Source organism: Eubalaena glacialis, chromosome 10 (assembly GCF_028564815.1).
Source record: "Eubalaena glacialis isolate mEubGla1 chromosome 10, mEubGla1.1.hap2.+ XY, whole genome shotgun sequence".
NCBI classification, from domain to species: domain Eukaryota; kingdom Metazoa; phylum Chordata; class Mammalia; order Artiodactyla; family Balaenidae; genus Eubalaena; species Eubalaena glacialis.
The window spans coordinates 94,723,205-94,738,826 of NC_083725.1; the positions used below are offsets into that span (position 1 = coordinate 94,723,205).

Here is a 15,622-nt window from a genome sequence, read left to right on the forward strand (position 1 = left end):
ACTATATTTATTAAGCTCTTTTCTATGTGTACTTGTTTTTCAAAGGAAAAAAATTCCACTCCCTTAACCCTACCTTCTCCAATCATTGCTTTTTCTGTTCCCTTTCATAGCCAAGCCTGTTGAATGATCTGTAACACTTCTTATATGTTTTAGTAATATTTCAGTCATTGCTCAGTCTATTTCAGGCACTACCACTTCACTGAAACCACCTTAGCTAGAGACACTGGAGACCTCCTCATTGCTAAACCCAGAGGTTACTTCTCAGTCCTATTCCTTCTTCTTTTTTTTTTTTCATTGAAGTATAGCTGATTTACAATGTTGTGTTAGTTTCTGGTGTACAGCACAGTGGTCCATATATATATATATATATATATTTTTTTTCCCATTAAGGTTTATTACAGAATATTGAATATAGTTCCCTGCGCTATGCAATAGGACCTGGTTGTTATCTATTTTATGTATAGTAGTTTGTATCTGCTAATCCCAAACTCCTGATTTATCCCTGCCCCCTCTTTCCCCTTTGGTAACCATAAGTTTGTTTTCTACATCTGTGAGTCTGTTTCTGTTTTGTAAATAATTTCATTTGTATCATATTTTAGATTCCACATATAAGTGATATCATGATATTTATCTTTCTCTTTCTGACTTACTTCACTTAGTATGATAATCTCTAGGTCCATCCCTCTTGCTGCAAATGGCATTATTTCATTGTTTGTTATAGCTGAATAGTATTCAATAGTATATCTATACTACATCTTCTTTATCCATTCATCTGTCGATGGACATTTAGGTTGCTTCCATGTCTTGTCTATTGTAAATAGTGCTGCTGTGAACATTGGGGTGCATCTTTTTGAATTGAGAGTTTTCTCTGGACATATGCCCAGGAGTGGGATTGCTGGATCATATGGCAACTCTATTTTTAGTTTTTTAAGGAACCTCCATACTGTTTTCGATAGTGGCTGTACCAATTTACATTCCCACCAATAGTGTAGGAGAGTCCCCTTTTCTCCACACCCTCTCCACCATTTATTATTTGTAGGCTTTTTAATGATGGCCATTCTGACCAGTGTGAGGTATTACCTCATTGTATTTTTGATGCACATTTCTCTAATAATTAGCAAAGTTGAGCATCTTTTCATGTGCCTATTGGCCATCTGTATGTCTTTGGAGAAATGTCTATGTAGGTCTTCTGCCCATTTTTCGATTGGGTTGTTTGGTTTTTTGTTGTTATATGAGCTGTTTGTATATTTTGGAAATTAAGCCCTTGTCAGGCACATTGTTTGCAAATATTTTCTCCCATTCTGTAGGTTGTCTTTTCATTTTGTTTATGGTTTCCTTTGCTGTGCAAAAGCTTGTAAGTTTGATTAGGTCCCATTTGTTTATTTTTGCTTTTATTTCTGTTGCCTTGGGAGACTGGCCTAAGAAAATGCTGGTACGATTTATGTCAGAGAATGTTTTGCCTATGTTCTGTTCTAGGAGTCTTATGGTCTCATGTCTTATATTTAAGTCTTTAAGCCATTTTGAATTTATTTTTGTGTATGGTGTGAGGAAGTGTTCTAACTTCATTGGTTTACATGGGGCTATCCAGCTTTCCCAGCACTGCTTGCTGAAGAGACTGTCTTTTCTCCATTGTATAGTCTTGCCTCCTTTGTTGAAGATTAATTGACTGTAGGTATGTGGGTTTATTTCTGAGCTCTCTATTCTATTCCATTGAATCATGTGTCTGTTTTTGTGCCAGTACCATGCTGTTTTGATTACTATAGTTTTATAGTATTGTCTGAAGTCTGGGAGGGTTGTGCCTCCAGCTTTGTTCTTTTTCCTCAGGATTGCTTTGGCAATTCTGGGTCTTTTATGGTTCCATATAAATTTTAGGATTATTTGTTCTCATTCTGTGAAAAATGTCATGGGTAATTTGATAGGGATCGCATTAAATCTGTAGATTACTTTGAGTAATATGACCATTTTAACAATATTAATTCTTCCAATTCAAGAACATGGGTTATCTTTCCATTTCTTTGAATCATCTTTAATTTCCTTTATCAATGTTTTATAGTTCTCAGCATATAGGTCTTTCACCTCCTTGGTCAGGTTTATTCCTAAGTTTTGTTTTTGTTTGTTTGTTTGTTTGTTTTTATGTAATTTTAAAAGGGATTGCTTTTTACTTTCTTTTTCTGATATTTCATTGTTAGTGTAAAGAAATGCAACAGATTTCTGTATGTTGATCTTGTATCCTGCTACCTTCTCAGGCCTCTTCCTTCTTGATCTCAGCAGCAACTGAGGTAGTTAATCACTCTTTCCTTGAAGTACTCCCTTTCTTTGGATTCTGTTATAATATTCTGTTCTGGTTTTCCTTCTACCCCTCTGCTCATGTTTTTTTAGACTCCTTTGGCTCTACTTAAAATACTAACATCATATTCCCTCTTCTAGTGCTGTATACTCTTCCCTGGGAGGTCTCAGTCCCTGCCATAACTAGAATGACCAGGAAAAACCTCATCTTATAAAAGTAATCAGGGGCTTCCCTGGTGGCGCAGTGGTTGAGAGTCTGCCTGCTAGTGCAGGGGACACGGGTTCGAGCCCTGGTCTGGGAGGATCCCACATGCCCCGGAGCGGCTGGGCCCGTGAGCCACAACTACTGAGCCTGCGCGTCTGGAGCCTGGGCTCCGCAACAAGAGAGGCCGCGACAGTGAGAGGCCCGCGCACCGCAATGAAGAGTGGCCCCCGCTTGCCACAACTAGAGAAAGCCCTAGTGCAGAAACGAAGACCCAACATAGCTATCAATCAATAAATAAATCTTAAAAAAAAAAAAAAGTAATCAGTAATCTCTAGGCATTGCTACATATGTAGGGTACACAGAGAAATGAGGAGATCATATTCAACTTCCTATTCAACATTTTCTCTTGAATATCTTACACACACCTCAAAATCAGTATGTCTAGAGCTAAACTCACAGTCTACCCTTATCTCCAGGTTCTACCCCATTCCTCTAAATCTGTCCCTCTTCCTCTCATCCCTGGGTTATTCAACCTACCAAGTGACACATGCCGGAGACCTGAGTGATGTACTTTTCTCTCACACTCCACACACCCATTAATCATTAAATGCTGAAAGTTTTCAACCTTTTAAATATGTATTGAAAAACTCTGTCTACATCTCTCCATTATTGCTGCCACAACCCTAATTCAAACCGTAATCAACAACTGTCACTGAAATTATTATAACAGCTTCTTAAGTTGTCTCCAATGTTCCCTTGCTTCAGTCCTTTTTCATACTGTAGCCTGAGTGAACTTTATGATATGAAAATCTGATCATGATCCTTGCTTAGGACATTTTTGTGCTCTCTATTGATCTTAACATAAGGTGCAAGCTCCTTAACTTGGGCTCTAAGGCCTTTAGTGATTTGCTTCTGCTGATTCACCTTAGCCTTATCTCTTCTCATCTTCTCACCTCCTTCCTCAAGCTTTGTGTTTATCACCCTAAGCTTTTAATTCCATCAAAGTACCATTTTCTCACCTCTCTATGGGACTTTTCTTAAGTTCTTTCTTGCTGCATCTTTTTTCTTCTCTTTTCCTAACCCCTAATCATCTTTTAGGTCTCCACTTAAATATCTCTTCCAGAAAGTCATCCTTAACTGTTGCTTTCCTTTTCCTCATGCCCAATTAGTAGTATTCCTCTTATATAAATACTTCTGTAGTATTCTTTATTTACCTTCTCATGACACTTATACTTTATTGAAAAACCCTGATCACATATTTTATTCAGTAGACTGACTAAGCTCTGTGATCATGGGAACCATATAGGGATACAGTGAATGAATGAATGAATGAATAAATGAATGATATGAAAGCCTGGCTAAAAACAATTTATAGTGGTTAGGAATATGTAATCATGGAGTATTTTGAGCAATGAAGAGATACTATGAAGGAGGCACTACAGGAATAATGTAAAAAACTTGAAGTGATAAAAATACTCATTGCCCTAATCTAAACATGAGGTGATGTTTGTTACTGTGCTTTTAAGACTTGAATCGTAAATTTACTATCAAATTTTGATAGGATAACAACACAAACTAACTTTTCTATTTCTACACTTCATTATTTATATTAGATTCTAAATGTTTAACTAGCTTTGCTTAGACTGCTGTGATTTGAAATATCATTTCCCTATATTTTCCCTCTTTTAACAGAACCCTCACAAGAGTGGTGATTTCTACTTCTGTGCCATATAATGTGTAGGAAATGAGGGAGAGACAGGAGGTAGTATGATCCCACAATTTTTGGCCAGAGAAAGTTTGGAGTTAGTACCATTAGGTGAAGTCAGGAAAGGAGGAGAATGAGCAGATATTGAGGTAGAGTAATGAATTCAGTTTAAACACAATGAATTTGCTGTTCCAAGTAATTCTACCTAGTAGACAGTTGGATATTTGGGTATTAAATTTAGACTAGAGAAAAATATCTGGGATTCCTCAATGTTATTTAACTAATGTTTTATTCAATGTATGTTTTAGTTAAAGTCATAGGCATGTATTAGAATGTCCAAGTTTATAGACCCTTGTGGATCCAGAGATGGAATTTTAGGGGGTCTCTTAATTCCCTCAAATGACATGCAAATTTGTGTAGGACTGTGTATATTTTTAGACCAGCATATAAAACTTATATCAGCTTCTTAGAGTGGCCTTAGACTCCAAAAAAGACTCAGTACAACTAGAGTAAAAAGAAAAACAGGTCAAAATCTAAAGCCTAGGCACATCAGTGTTTAAGGCATAGATAATGGAAAATAAGCCCAGGAAAGAGGTTAAGACCATAGCTTCTGGAATCAGACTTCCTAGATTCAAATAATGGCTCTGCTATTTACTAGCTGTATCACCATAGGCAAGCTGCTTACATTCTCTGTAGTTTCCTTACCTATAAGACAGAGATTAATAACATTTGTAAGGTTATTATAAGGATTAAATGAGCTAATGCTTGAGGTGTGTGTTGCACCATGTTTAGCATATAGTTAATGGTCAATAAATCACTTCTTTGCTGTTTTTAATGTAATCTTGACTGTACTGGCCAGCCCCGCCAAACATGAGATTCTGCCTCTTTGAAGGGTTTTTCAGTGACAGATGGGGCCAGAATGAAGCAGAGCATCACCCCCAAAACCATGCTTACCACCTACATGGAAATCATCATAACTTCATAGGCTACAAGCAGCTGGCTTGAATAGACCAGATCAGAGTGAGGATAGGGCCATCTCTCTCTACCTAAAGCAGACAGACAATTGTGTAAGTTGATCTCTGCCACTTTTCTTTTTCCCTGCTCTCCCAGTAACAGAACGAGGACTTGGAGTAAGAAGTATTTTAGAACTTTCCTTTCTTGTAGAACCCCTCTGCACCACTGAGACCTTCAAGGTACAAGCCTTAGTTTGCACTGAAGGAGAGAGAAAGCTTTGCATTGAACGTTAAAGTTTTAAACTTAACTATTTCAAATTTTAATAACTGAAACTGGTGAGAAGATCATGGAATCCACTCTGGATGTCTTTAAGAGATGAGAAAAGGAAGTTTTGACATAGCATATTTGAAAGCAGTGACTAGAAAATAAACAAATAAAATTGTTTCATATTTGTATACCAAAGAGTTGAGAGCTCTATATAAACTGCTTACATATATAAAGAATGGCTAAAGAAACAGGAAAAATGGTAACAAGGAGTATCTTAAAAATGGGGGATTGAGAGGGTAGTTCCAAAAAGAAAATTGTCCATAGCAATAGCTACAATAGACAAAAAAGATAAAGATTTAAAAGTGTCCCAGAAATTAGACAATTAGAAAGTCATTGGCGACTTTGAGACCAGTCTCAGTGGAATCATAAGGGCAGCTCACTTGGACTTTGATATTAAAGAAAAATTGATGTTCCTGTTGTTTCTATCCATTAGGCTTCATTCTACCCCTTGGGGGCATTAATGAACAAGTGTAATTCCATTTCCACATGACAGCCCATCAAATATTTGAAGCCAGCTATCTTGCATCCCTTGGGTCTCTTTTTCTTCAAGGAAAATATTCATTTCTCATGCTTTCAAGTCCCTTCACCATTCTGGTCACTCCATTCAGAAGATGCTTTAGTTTGTGTAAATCCCCAAATGAAATATATTGTTGTCAGTCTGGTCGAGTACCATAGAATAGAATAGGACAATCATCTCTCTCAACCTAGGAATTAGACTATTAATTCAGGCCAAAACTACATTTGCTTTTTGGCAGTTCTGTCACATGATTATCATTTTTGCATGCCCAGTGTTATGAGGATTCATTAAATAGATTAATTAAATGCTTATTGTACAACTCAAAATTTTTTCACAGAATTAGTGATTTTCAGCTTGAAGAGCTTGAATTATTTTTTACTTTTTTTGCTAATCCCTCAATAGGTGATCTTCCTCCCATTAGTTTTTGCTGCCCCATAGGAATCTTTGAAAAAGCAGGGTTGATAAGTATTATAGCATGTGCGTGTGTGTGTGTGTGTCTATGATAGGACGTGTTTTCAGCCAAACTACAGTAGATCTGACTGATTTACAAGACAAGATAGATTTTTGTTTGTTGTTTTTCCCTTAATTAATTCTACAAATATTTACTGTGTACTGTGTGCCCAGTACTAGCGATATAACAGTAAGATGCATTCTCTGCCATGAGGAAATTTTAGCTTAGTGGGGAAATTTCAACAATGTGTATTAAATGCTAGTATAGTAGTTAACAGGATGCTCCAGGGCACTCTGATCATCTCACCCAGGCTTGAGGAAAGCTTCTCCAAAGATGGGGTTACCTAATCTGGGTCTGGGAGGATTTGAGGGAATTAGCTAGCCAAAGAGGTGAAGTAATCTATGCAAAGGTCCTGAGTTAAGATGCAGTATGACTACTACAGATAGTAATTTAAGATATGAGTGTAGATAAGATCAGTAGGGATTGTATGTATGTTAAAAAAAAAAAAGTCAAAACCCTTACTCATTTAAGAAGCTCCTGTGCAGCAACGAAGACCCAACACAGCCAAAAATAATAAATAAATAAATTTATTTAAAAAAGAAGTAGGTAAGAAAAGGGGAACTTTGCCATTTAGTTTAGTTGTTTTACCTCTTCATTAATGAGAAATCACTCAATATTTTTTGTTATCTACAAGTGAATATCCATAGTTTATGCAGTACTTATCTGTATATTTTATTCCCTTACTGAGTATTATAATACGTATCCTCAATTTTACAAATAATTATTTTTATTTTTCTAGTTAAATAGTTTAGGTTTACTTTTTTCTTTACTGAAAAGTTGTTAAATGACAATCATGTACATTTTAAAGGGAAAACAATAATCATGTACATTATTACAACAAGTATTTTTATTTTTGCACATTAAACCCTCCTCTTTGGCCACAACCGTGCAGAGCCTGTAGACCATGCTAAAGGATTTAGTTCTTTCTGCAAGGAGCAATGAGAAAACACTGAAAGGTTTTAAGTAGGGAAGTGACATGATCAGGTTTGTATTTTGAAAAGCTCACTGCTAAATTGAAGGAGGATTTGAGTGGATGCAAAGAAGTAAGAGGAAATTGCAATCATCTAGGAAAGAGTTGTTGGTAGCAAAGCTAGGGGAGAGACATTGTCGTGGAGCGAAGTGAACAATTCCAAAAATACTTTGAAAATAAATTTAACAGGATTTTAGGCATGGGAGAAGGGTGTATTGGTGAGGGGAGGAGGGAAGAGGTATTAAGAATAAATCCTGATTTTCTAAAGACAGAAGGAGGACCACATTTGATGGAAGAAAATAATGAGTTTCTGAGTTCTGCCTTGGACATGTGGGAGTTGAGGCACTTTGGTGCTTCTGTATTTAATAGTAACAAAAGCCTGAAAGTGGCATGAAAAGTCCATAGTGGGGGAATGACTAAGTATTATAAATTATGGTACATAAATTTACTGGAGTATTATGCACTCTTAAACATCATAGTTACAAGACTGTGACTCATGTGACATTAAGAGAAAAAAGTTGGATACAAAATTCAGTAATAATTGTAACCATCCTACTGTATAGCACAGGGAACTATATTCAATATCCTGTGATAAACCATAATGGAAAAGAATTTTAAAAAGAATGTATATATGTATAACTGAATCACTTTGCTATACAGCAGAAATTAATACAACATTGTAAATCAGCTATACTTCAATAAAATACTAAATTGGAAGGAAATCCAAAAAAGAGGGGATATATGTATAGCTGATTCACTTTGCTGTACAGTAGAACCTAACACAACATTGTAAAGCAGCTATACTCCAATAAAAATTAATTGAAAAAAATATATATATATATAAAAACAGAAAAAAATGGATGAGGTACTCACATGGAAAATAATAATAGTAATTGTAACCATATGAGAAAATATCTACAGAAAAAGTGCTAAAAGGAAATACAACAAATTTTAGCAATAATTCTATGAGTGTGATGGATGGCGGGTGAATTTCTAAAAATTAAAATTTTCCATGTTGTAAAAATATCAACCTCAGAAGTTAAAATTTTTACTATCAGATTTGTTTCTTACATCATTGATTTATAATGACCTTGGTTTATATGGTTGCTTTTGTAAACTGATTTAATAGTAATTATTTAAGATAAAATCAATTCTTTTTTTAAACATGACTTTCTATTTCTAAAGTTTAACAGAGACAAATTCTTAGTTATATAAAATGAGTATTTTTTCCAGTGACATGTAATGATCCATAGGCAGTGCTGGTCATCTCATCCACTTGTCTCTGCTGGCTTTTCCACCTGTTGACTGTAAACAATGCAGAGGTGTTGAAAGCATTTTTCTTTTCCTTTGCACACAAAAACTTACATAAAATGCTCCTAAATCCTAATCAAGCCCATTTTGTGTCTTTTAGACTTATAGATTTTAACTTTGTGGTAGATAGTATTAAAGAACTGGCTATGTTCTTTAATATATAAACTTAATCTTCATGTAAATCTACTATACTTTTGATCGTGGATTTGCTCTAATATTCTGTGCTGAAAAGGTTTACATACAAGCTACCACATGGTATTTTAGTTATGCCATAGGAAATTGTTTTCATAAACCACCTTTACTGAATTATAATTTACATACAATAAAATAGACCCATTTTAAGTATATATTTTAGTGAGTTTTTACAAATGTATATACTCATGTAATCACCACAACAATTAAGATATAAAACATTTCCATCATCACCCCCAAACATCCTCATGCCCAAAATGTTTCCTGGCCCCCAAGCACCTAACATCTTTCTATCACTAGAGTTTAGTTCTGCTTTCTTTAGAATACCACATGAAGGCAATCTTACCATGCACACTTTTTGTGTCTGGCTTTTTTCACTTAGCTTAGTGTTTTTGAGATTCATCTATGTCGTTGCCTATATATCAGTAGTCCGTTTATTTTGTTGTTGAGTATTATTTCATTTGTGAATGTACCATTTATTTTTCCATTCACTGGTTGATGGACATTTAAGTTATTTCCAGATTTTTGTCTGTTACAAAAAAAAAAACTGTCCAAGATATATGTATTGCAAGTATTTTCTCTCTGTAGCTTGCCTTTTCATCTTCTTATTGGTGTCTTTTCAAAAGAAAATATTTAAAATTTTTATGCACTTCAAGTTATCCATTTTTTTTCTATTGTGGCACATGCTTTCCTGTCTTATTTAAGGAATATTTGTCTACTCCAAGGTTGCAAAAATTTTCCCTGTTTTTTCTAATAGTTTTATTGTTTCACCTTCTATATTTAGTTTTGTGATTCATTTCAGCATAATATTTGAGAAGTAGTATGAGATAAGATGGAAATTTTCTTGTTTGCTTGTTTGTTTTTGCTTTTTTTTTTCCAATTGAAGTATAGTTGATTTTCAATGTCGTGTTAGTTTCAATTGTACAGCAAAGTGATTCAGATATATATATGTATACATACTTTTTCAGATTCTTTTCCATTATAGGTTATTACAAGATACTGAATATAGTTTCTTGTGCTATACAGTAGGTCCTTGTTGTTTATCTATTTTATATATAGTAGTGTGTATCTGTTAATCCCAAACTCCTAATTTATCCCTCTTCCCCCCGCTGCAAATTTTTTTTTGTTTTTTGATTGAGTGTAGTATGAGGTAGGATTGAGGTTTTTGTTGTTTTTTGCATATGGGTATCCAGTTATTCCAGGACCATTTGTTGAAAAAGAATTATTTCTCCACCTTTGTCAAGAATCAGTTATGTGGGTTTATTTCTGGTCTCTCTATTCTTTTACATTGATCTATATTTATAGCCTTTGGTCAAATCTATATTGCCTGGATTGTTGCAGCTTTATAATAAGTCTTAAAATCAGATGGTACGTCCTCCAACTGTGTTCTTTTTCAAATTCATTTGGTTACCTAGGACCTTTGGATTTCTATGTAAATTTAAAATTAGCTTGTCATTTTCTCAAAGCTTACTGGGGCTTACATTGACATTCCATTAAATGTATAGGTTAATTTGGAAAGATTTGAGTCTTCCATCCCATGACCATGATATATCACTCCATTTATTTAGGTTTTTTTAAACTTACTCTCAGAATGTTTTATACTTTTCAATTCGGAGCTGGTTCATGCACATATTTTGTTAAATTTATTCAAAATATTTCATGTTTTTGGAATCAGTTAAAATGGAAGTTATAAAATTGTAGTTTCTAATGTTTGTTACTAGTTTGTAGAGGTACAGTGATTTTTATGTATTGACTTTACATGCTACAACTCTGATAGCCTTGGCTTGTTAGTCCTACTAGCTTTTTGGTAGATTGCTTAAGATTTCCTACATATGTGATAATGTTTGCAAATAAAGACTGTTTTACATCATCTTTTCCAATCTGTATGCCTTTCATTTCTTTTTCATGGTTTATTATATGCTTCAGACCTTCTGAGCAATATTGATTACAACTGGTGAGAGTGGATATACTTTCTTTGTTCCTAATATCAGGAAGAAAGCATTCCATCTTATCATTCTGTTACCTGTAAGTTTATTATAGATACCATTTATCAGGTTACAGAGGTTTCATTTTATTCCTAATTTGCCAAGAGTTTGTATTATGAATTATTGTTGAATTTTGTCAAATTTTTTTTGTGTCTATTGAAATGATCATATGGTTTTACTTTTTTAATATGTCATTATGGTACAGTGATTTTTAAAATAAAAAAACCAACTTGGCATTTCTGTGATAAACCCCACTTAATCATAGTATATCATATTTTTCTTTCTTATATACTAATGAGTTTTGGTTGGATATTTTAGAAATTATTTTCATAAATGTTCATGAGGCATATTAGTCTGTAGCTTTCTTTTCCTGTGATGTCTTGGCCTAGTTTTGGTATCAGAGTAATTATGGCATTATAAAATGAGTTCTGAAATATTTCTTTCCAATTTTTCCTTTTTTCTGAAAGATTACTTGTAAGATTGGTATAATTTCATCCTTAAATGGGCTATTTTTTCTTTCAGTTTTATTGAGATATAATTGACATACAGCACTGTATAAGTTTAAGGTGTACAGCACAATCATTAGACTTAATACATCATGAAATGATTGGCACAATAAGTTTAGTGGACATTCATGATCTCGTGTAGATACAAAATTAAAGTAATAGAAAAAATTTTTTTTCCTTGTGATGAGAACTCGTAGGATTTACTCTCTTAACAATTTTCATATATAACATACAGCAGTGTTGATTTTATTTATCATGTTGTAAATTACATCCCCAGTACTTATTTATCTTATAACTAGAAGTTTGAAGCTTTTGACTGCCTTCATCCAATTCCCCCTACCCCTACTCTCCACCTCTGGTAACTACAAATCTAACACTAAGTGTTTAATTCTTGTGACATGAAAGTAATGAGGTGTGAGTTTACAACTGGTTGGTAGAGAATATGGCCATTTTAGAGGTGCAGTACCTGAGAAAATCTTAGTAAAGAAAAAACCAAATCTCTGATTTTTTAATATAATCAGACATTACCTTCTAAATTTTATGGATATCAGAGGTGGTGTAGTAGATGGAGAATGATTTTGGAATCAGAAAGACTCTATTAAAAGTACCTACTTCCCATTGACTGTCTAGATAAGTATTTTAGCCTATCTAACTGTACCTTAGGAAGACATAGTTATTGCCCCACCTCATAGACTTGTTTTAAGGAGAAAAGAATATAAAAACATCCTACCATAAATATCCTAGTATGTGGTAGGATTCTGACTATAATTTTTTTCTTTCTTACAGAAGAGGACAAATATAATATTTATTCTCCTTTGCTCTTCAAGTATTTCCTGGCAGAAGGAATTGTCACTGGACATACTTTGTTAGTTGCATCTGCAAAAGAAGACCCTGCCGACATTTTACAGGTATAGAGTATACTAATTCAATATTGCATTTTGAATATTTCACAAAAAAATATTGTTTATATATATGTAAATAAGATATGTATTTGTATATGTACAAACTATATTTAAATACATTAATGGGACCACACATGTATTTTTTTCTCTTAAAGAGAAGTATCAAATTTATTTGAACATATAATCTCATTTTAAAATTAGTTCTTGGACAGTTTTTTTAACTTAAAATTTATGTCACAGTGAGGAAATATTAATAAGCTATTTAAAACTGACAGTAAACAAAATTACTATTAAGTAATGATTTGAGCACTTTATAAACTATTAAAAAATCTAGGTAAAGAAAAACAACTGCAGAATATTGTCAGATATTATATTACCAGTATTCCAAAGGTGTAAGTCAGAAGAAAGATAGAGAAATTAGAAGTACTCATTTATTAAAATTAATTTGCTTTGAGAATGCCAGAAAGTATTCCCTTCCAAGAAATAAGCAATAATACTAAAATATGTGCTTGAAATAGTATATCTTTTTTATGCCAAAGCATACTTTTCACCTCAGAGAAGACAATTCTGACTTTTAGAATTCTTAATTTCTTTGTACAGAACAGGAACTCACTTTTAAGCCATTATTTGATTAGATTCATAATCTAAAGTCATTTTCTCTCAGAGGATGTTTTCATTTCACTGTATAGTTTGCAAAATGACAAATGACTAAGTCACTTATAAAAAATTTGTAGAATAATAAATACTAATTTACAATAACTATCAACAGACACCAACAAATTTCTATACCCACACATAAAAATTACTATAATACTGAGGTCAAAACTAACATGATTCTTTCATATGGGTCAGACTTTGTTTATTAAATTTAGAAAAGTCCAAAAAGAAAACCTTTGTATAATTTTCCAAATGATTTCCTTCTGGTTGAAGAGCCTGTTTTCCTTTATTCTTATTTCTGCTATTAATATTTTGTAATATTTTCTTGATGTTTTTGTTTTTTCTTTTGTTCCTTTTCCCTGGCCTTAATCATTTTGGTCAGTTTCTGAACAGTACTGTACTTGCTAGAAGCAGTGGAGTAAACGCCAAAATCATTGTTGTAAAGAAGCTATATAGGTTCTTCACAGCCCATTCCACAACATACCGAGCCTTTTTATCAGACATCTTTATAGCCATATAAGAAATGTTCACCAAGCCATAGGCAGGAAGGCCTATATATGCTTTTTTAAATAAAGTGTTTTATTTTTCCTTCTTCCCTCCTCCAACCTAGGTAACTGATGTTAAAGCCTATAGTATACTTCCACATTTTGCCTTAGAGAACTACATTTTTTTATTTGAAAACTAATCCCTGATGCCTTTCTTAGGTACCTTGATCTGTACAAGTTAGTACTAAAAAAAATTCAGTGTACTTTACATGTCCTTCTTTGGATTATGTGAAGGATTTTAAAATTATAAAAGAAATATTATCTTTTCATCAGGGTTTCTTAAAATAGCTAGTCATATATGCAAGTAATTAGATTCTGCAAACCTTTATTCATAGAGCAGTTTTATAATGTAGTAGAAAAATATAAAACTAGAGTCAAAAAACATAGACTCTTATTAAATCTGTCCTTGTGACCACAATAGATTAATAAGGACCAGACTAGTCATCATGCCTGAAACAACTAAAAAACAGGACAAAATATATGAAACAACTGTCTTCAAAACTTTGATCATCACACAATAAAGGACAGTGATTCCTGAGTTATACAAAATAAACAAGGTAAGTCCTATAACTTCCCTAGCTTCCTGCATGCAAAGTGTCCAGGCCGTAGTGCAGGGAGGAGGAACCCAGGATAAGACAATCTTAGGAGACAGAGCTAGGAATGTGGAATTACAACCTTGTTATTGTCTTCATCTGGAGCCAAGTATGGTTTAAGGAGATATGTATGGGTGCCAAGTAAGCCAGGGGTGGACTTGCGATAGTTAATTCTATGTGTCAATTTGACCAAGCCACAGGGTGCCCAGAAATTTGATCAGACATTATTCTGAATGTTTCTGTGAGGGTATTTTTGGATGAAATTAACATTTAAATTGGTAGACTGAGTAAAGCAGATTGCCCTCTCTAATGTGGGTGGGCCTCATCCAGTCAGTTGAAGGCCTAAATAGAACAAAATGGCTAACCCTCCCCCGTACAAGAAAGAATTCTTCCTACTGGACTGCCTTTGAACTTGGACATCAACTTTTTCTTGCCCTCAGATTCAAACTGAAACATCAGCTCTTCCTGAGTCTTGAGTCTGCTATCCTTTGGATTAGAATTACACCATTAGTTTTCCATTTGGACAAAAACTACACCATCCGCTCTCCTGAGTTTCCAGCTAGCTCGCTGTGCATATCTGGGGACTTGTCAGCCTCCATAATCATATGAGCCAATTCCTTACAGCAAATTTTATTAGAGGGAGATGTATGTATATGTGTACATATATTTATGTATATGTGTGTGTGTGTGTATATACACACACACAGACACACATCCTGTTCATAAAATTTCTCTAGAGAACTCTGACTAATACAATTTTACTGAAAATACAAAGATTACATTTAAAACCAAAGAAGGCATTCATTTCACATTTATTTATTAACCTACATTGAACAATTATCACTCACATCCTATATCTTGGCCAGTTTTCCAGGTAGTAAAGTACAGTGATCTTCCCATCTTTTTTGCGCTCATACTTCTAAAAATATTTTTTTTAATTATGTATCCTCTTGTATACTAAGTTATGTAAAAATTTTCGTTATGAGATTATTTAGTTGCAAAGATGTTATTGTAAATATTGCCTTTTTTTGTTGAAGACTTTTACGTCAGTCTTATAAGTGTATCCAACTCAATCTAAATAATAGCAATTTGATGTCAGTACCATTATTTTTAGAAGTATATACATAAGCAAGCTCTTCTTTAACAGCTGGAAATTTTACATCAATCATTTTTTCCTTGAATTCATATTTTCTATTCCACTCACTCCTCATGGAGTTTTGTCAGAATGTAGTACATTTTACGTTCAACATTTTTATTAATAACCTTATGATAGTTTTTCTGTAACTTCATATTTAAATTTATTTTAAACTTTTTGTCTCAAAAGACTTTAAGTGTTAAACACATTTCTTCTTATTTCAGTCGCCATTACAATTATTGTTGCATACAGTGTATCAATAGACATAAAAATGTTCACACTACATTGCTTCATTAGGACATATTGTGTGAATATTGCTAG

The 15,622-nt window shown here is 33.6% G+C and overlaps 1 protein-coding gene across 1 annotated transcript in view; it reads left to right on the forward strand.

Moving 5' to 3' along the window:
- The window catches only part of ELP4 (elongator acetyltransferase complex subunit 4), a 238,990-nt gene that overhangs the window by 17,733 nt on the left and 205,635 nt on the right, over positions 1 to 15,622 (forward strand). The window contains exon 3 of the mRNA XM_061203206.1: positions 12,256 to 12,377. Within this exon, the coding sequence (XP_061059189.1) occupies positions 12,256 to 12,377 (122 nt within the window). The remainder of the gene's footprint in view (positions 1 to 12,255; positions 12,378 to 15,622) is intronic.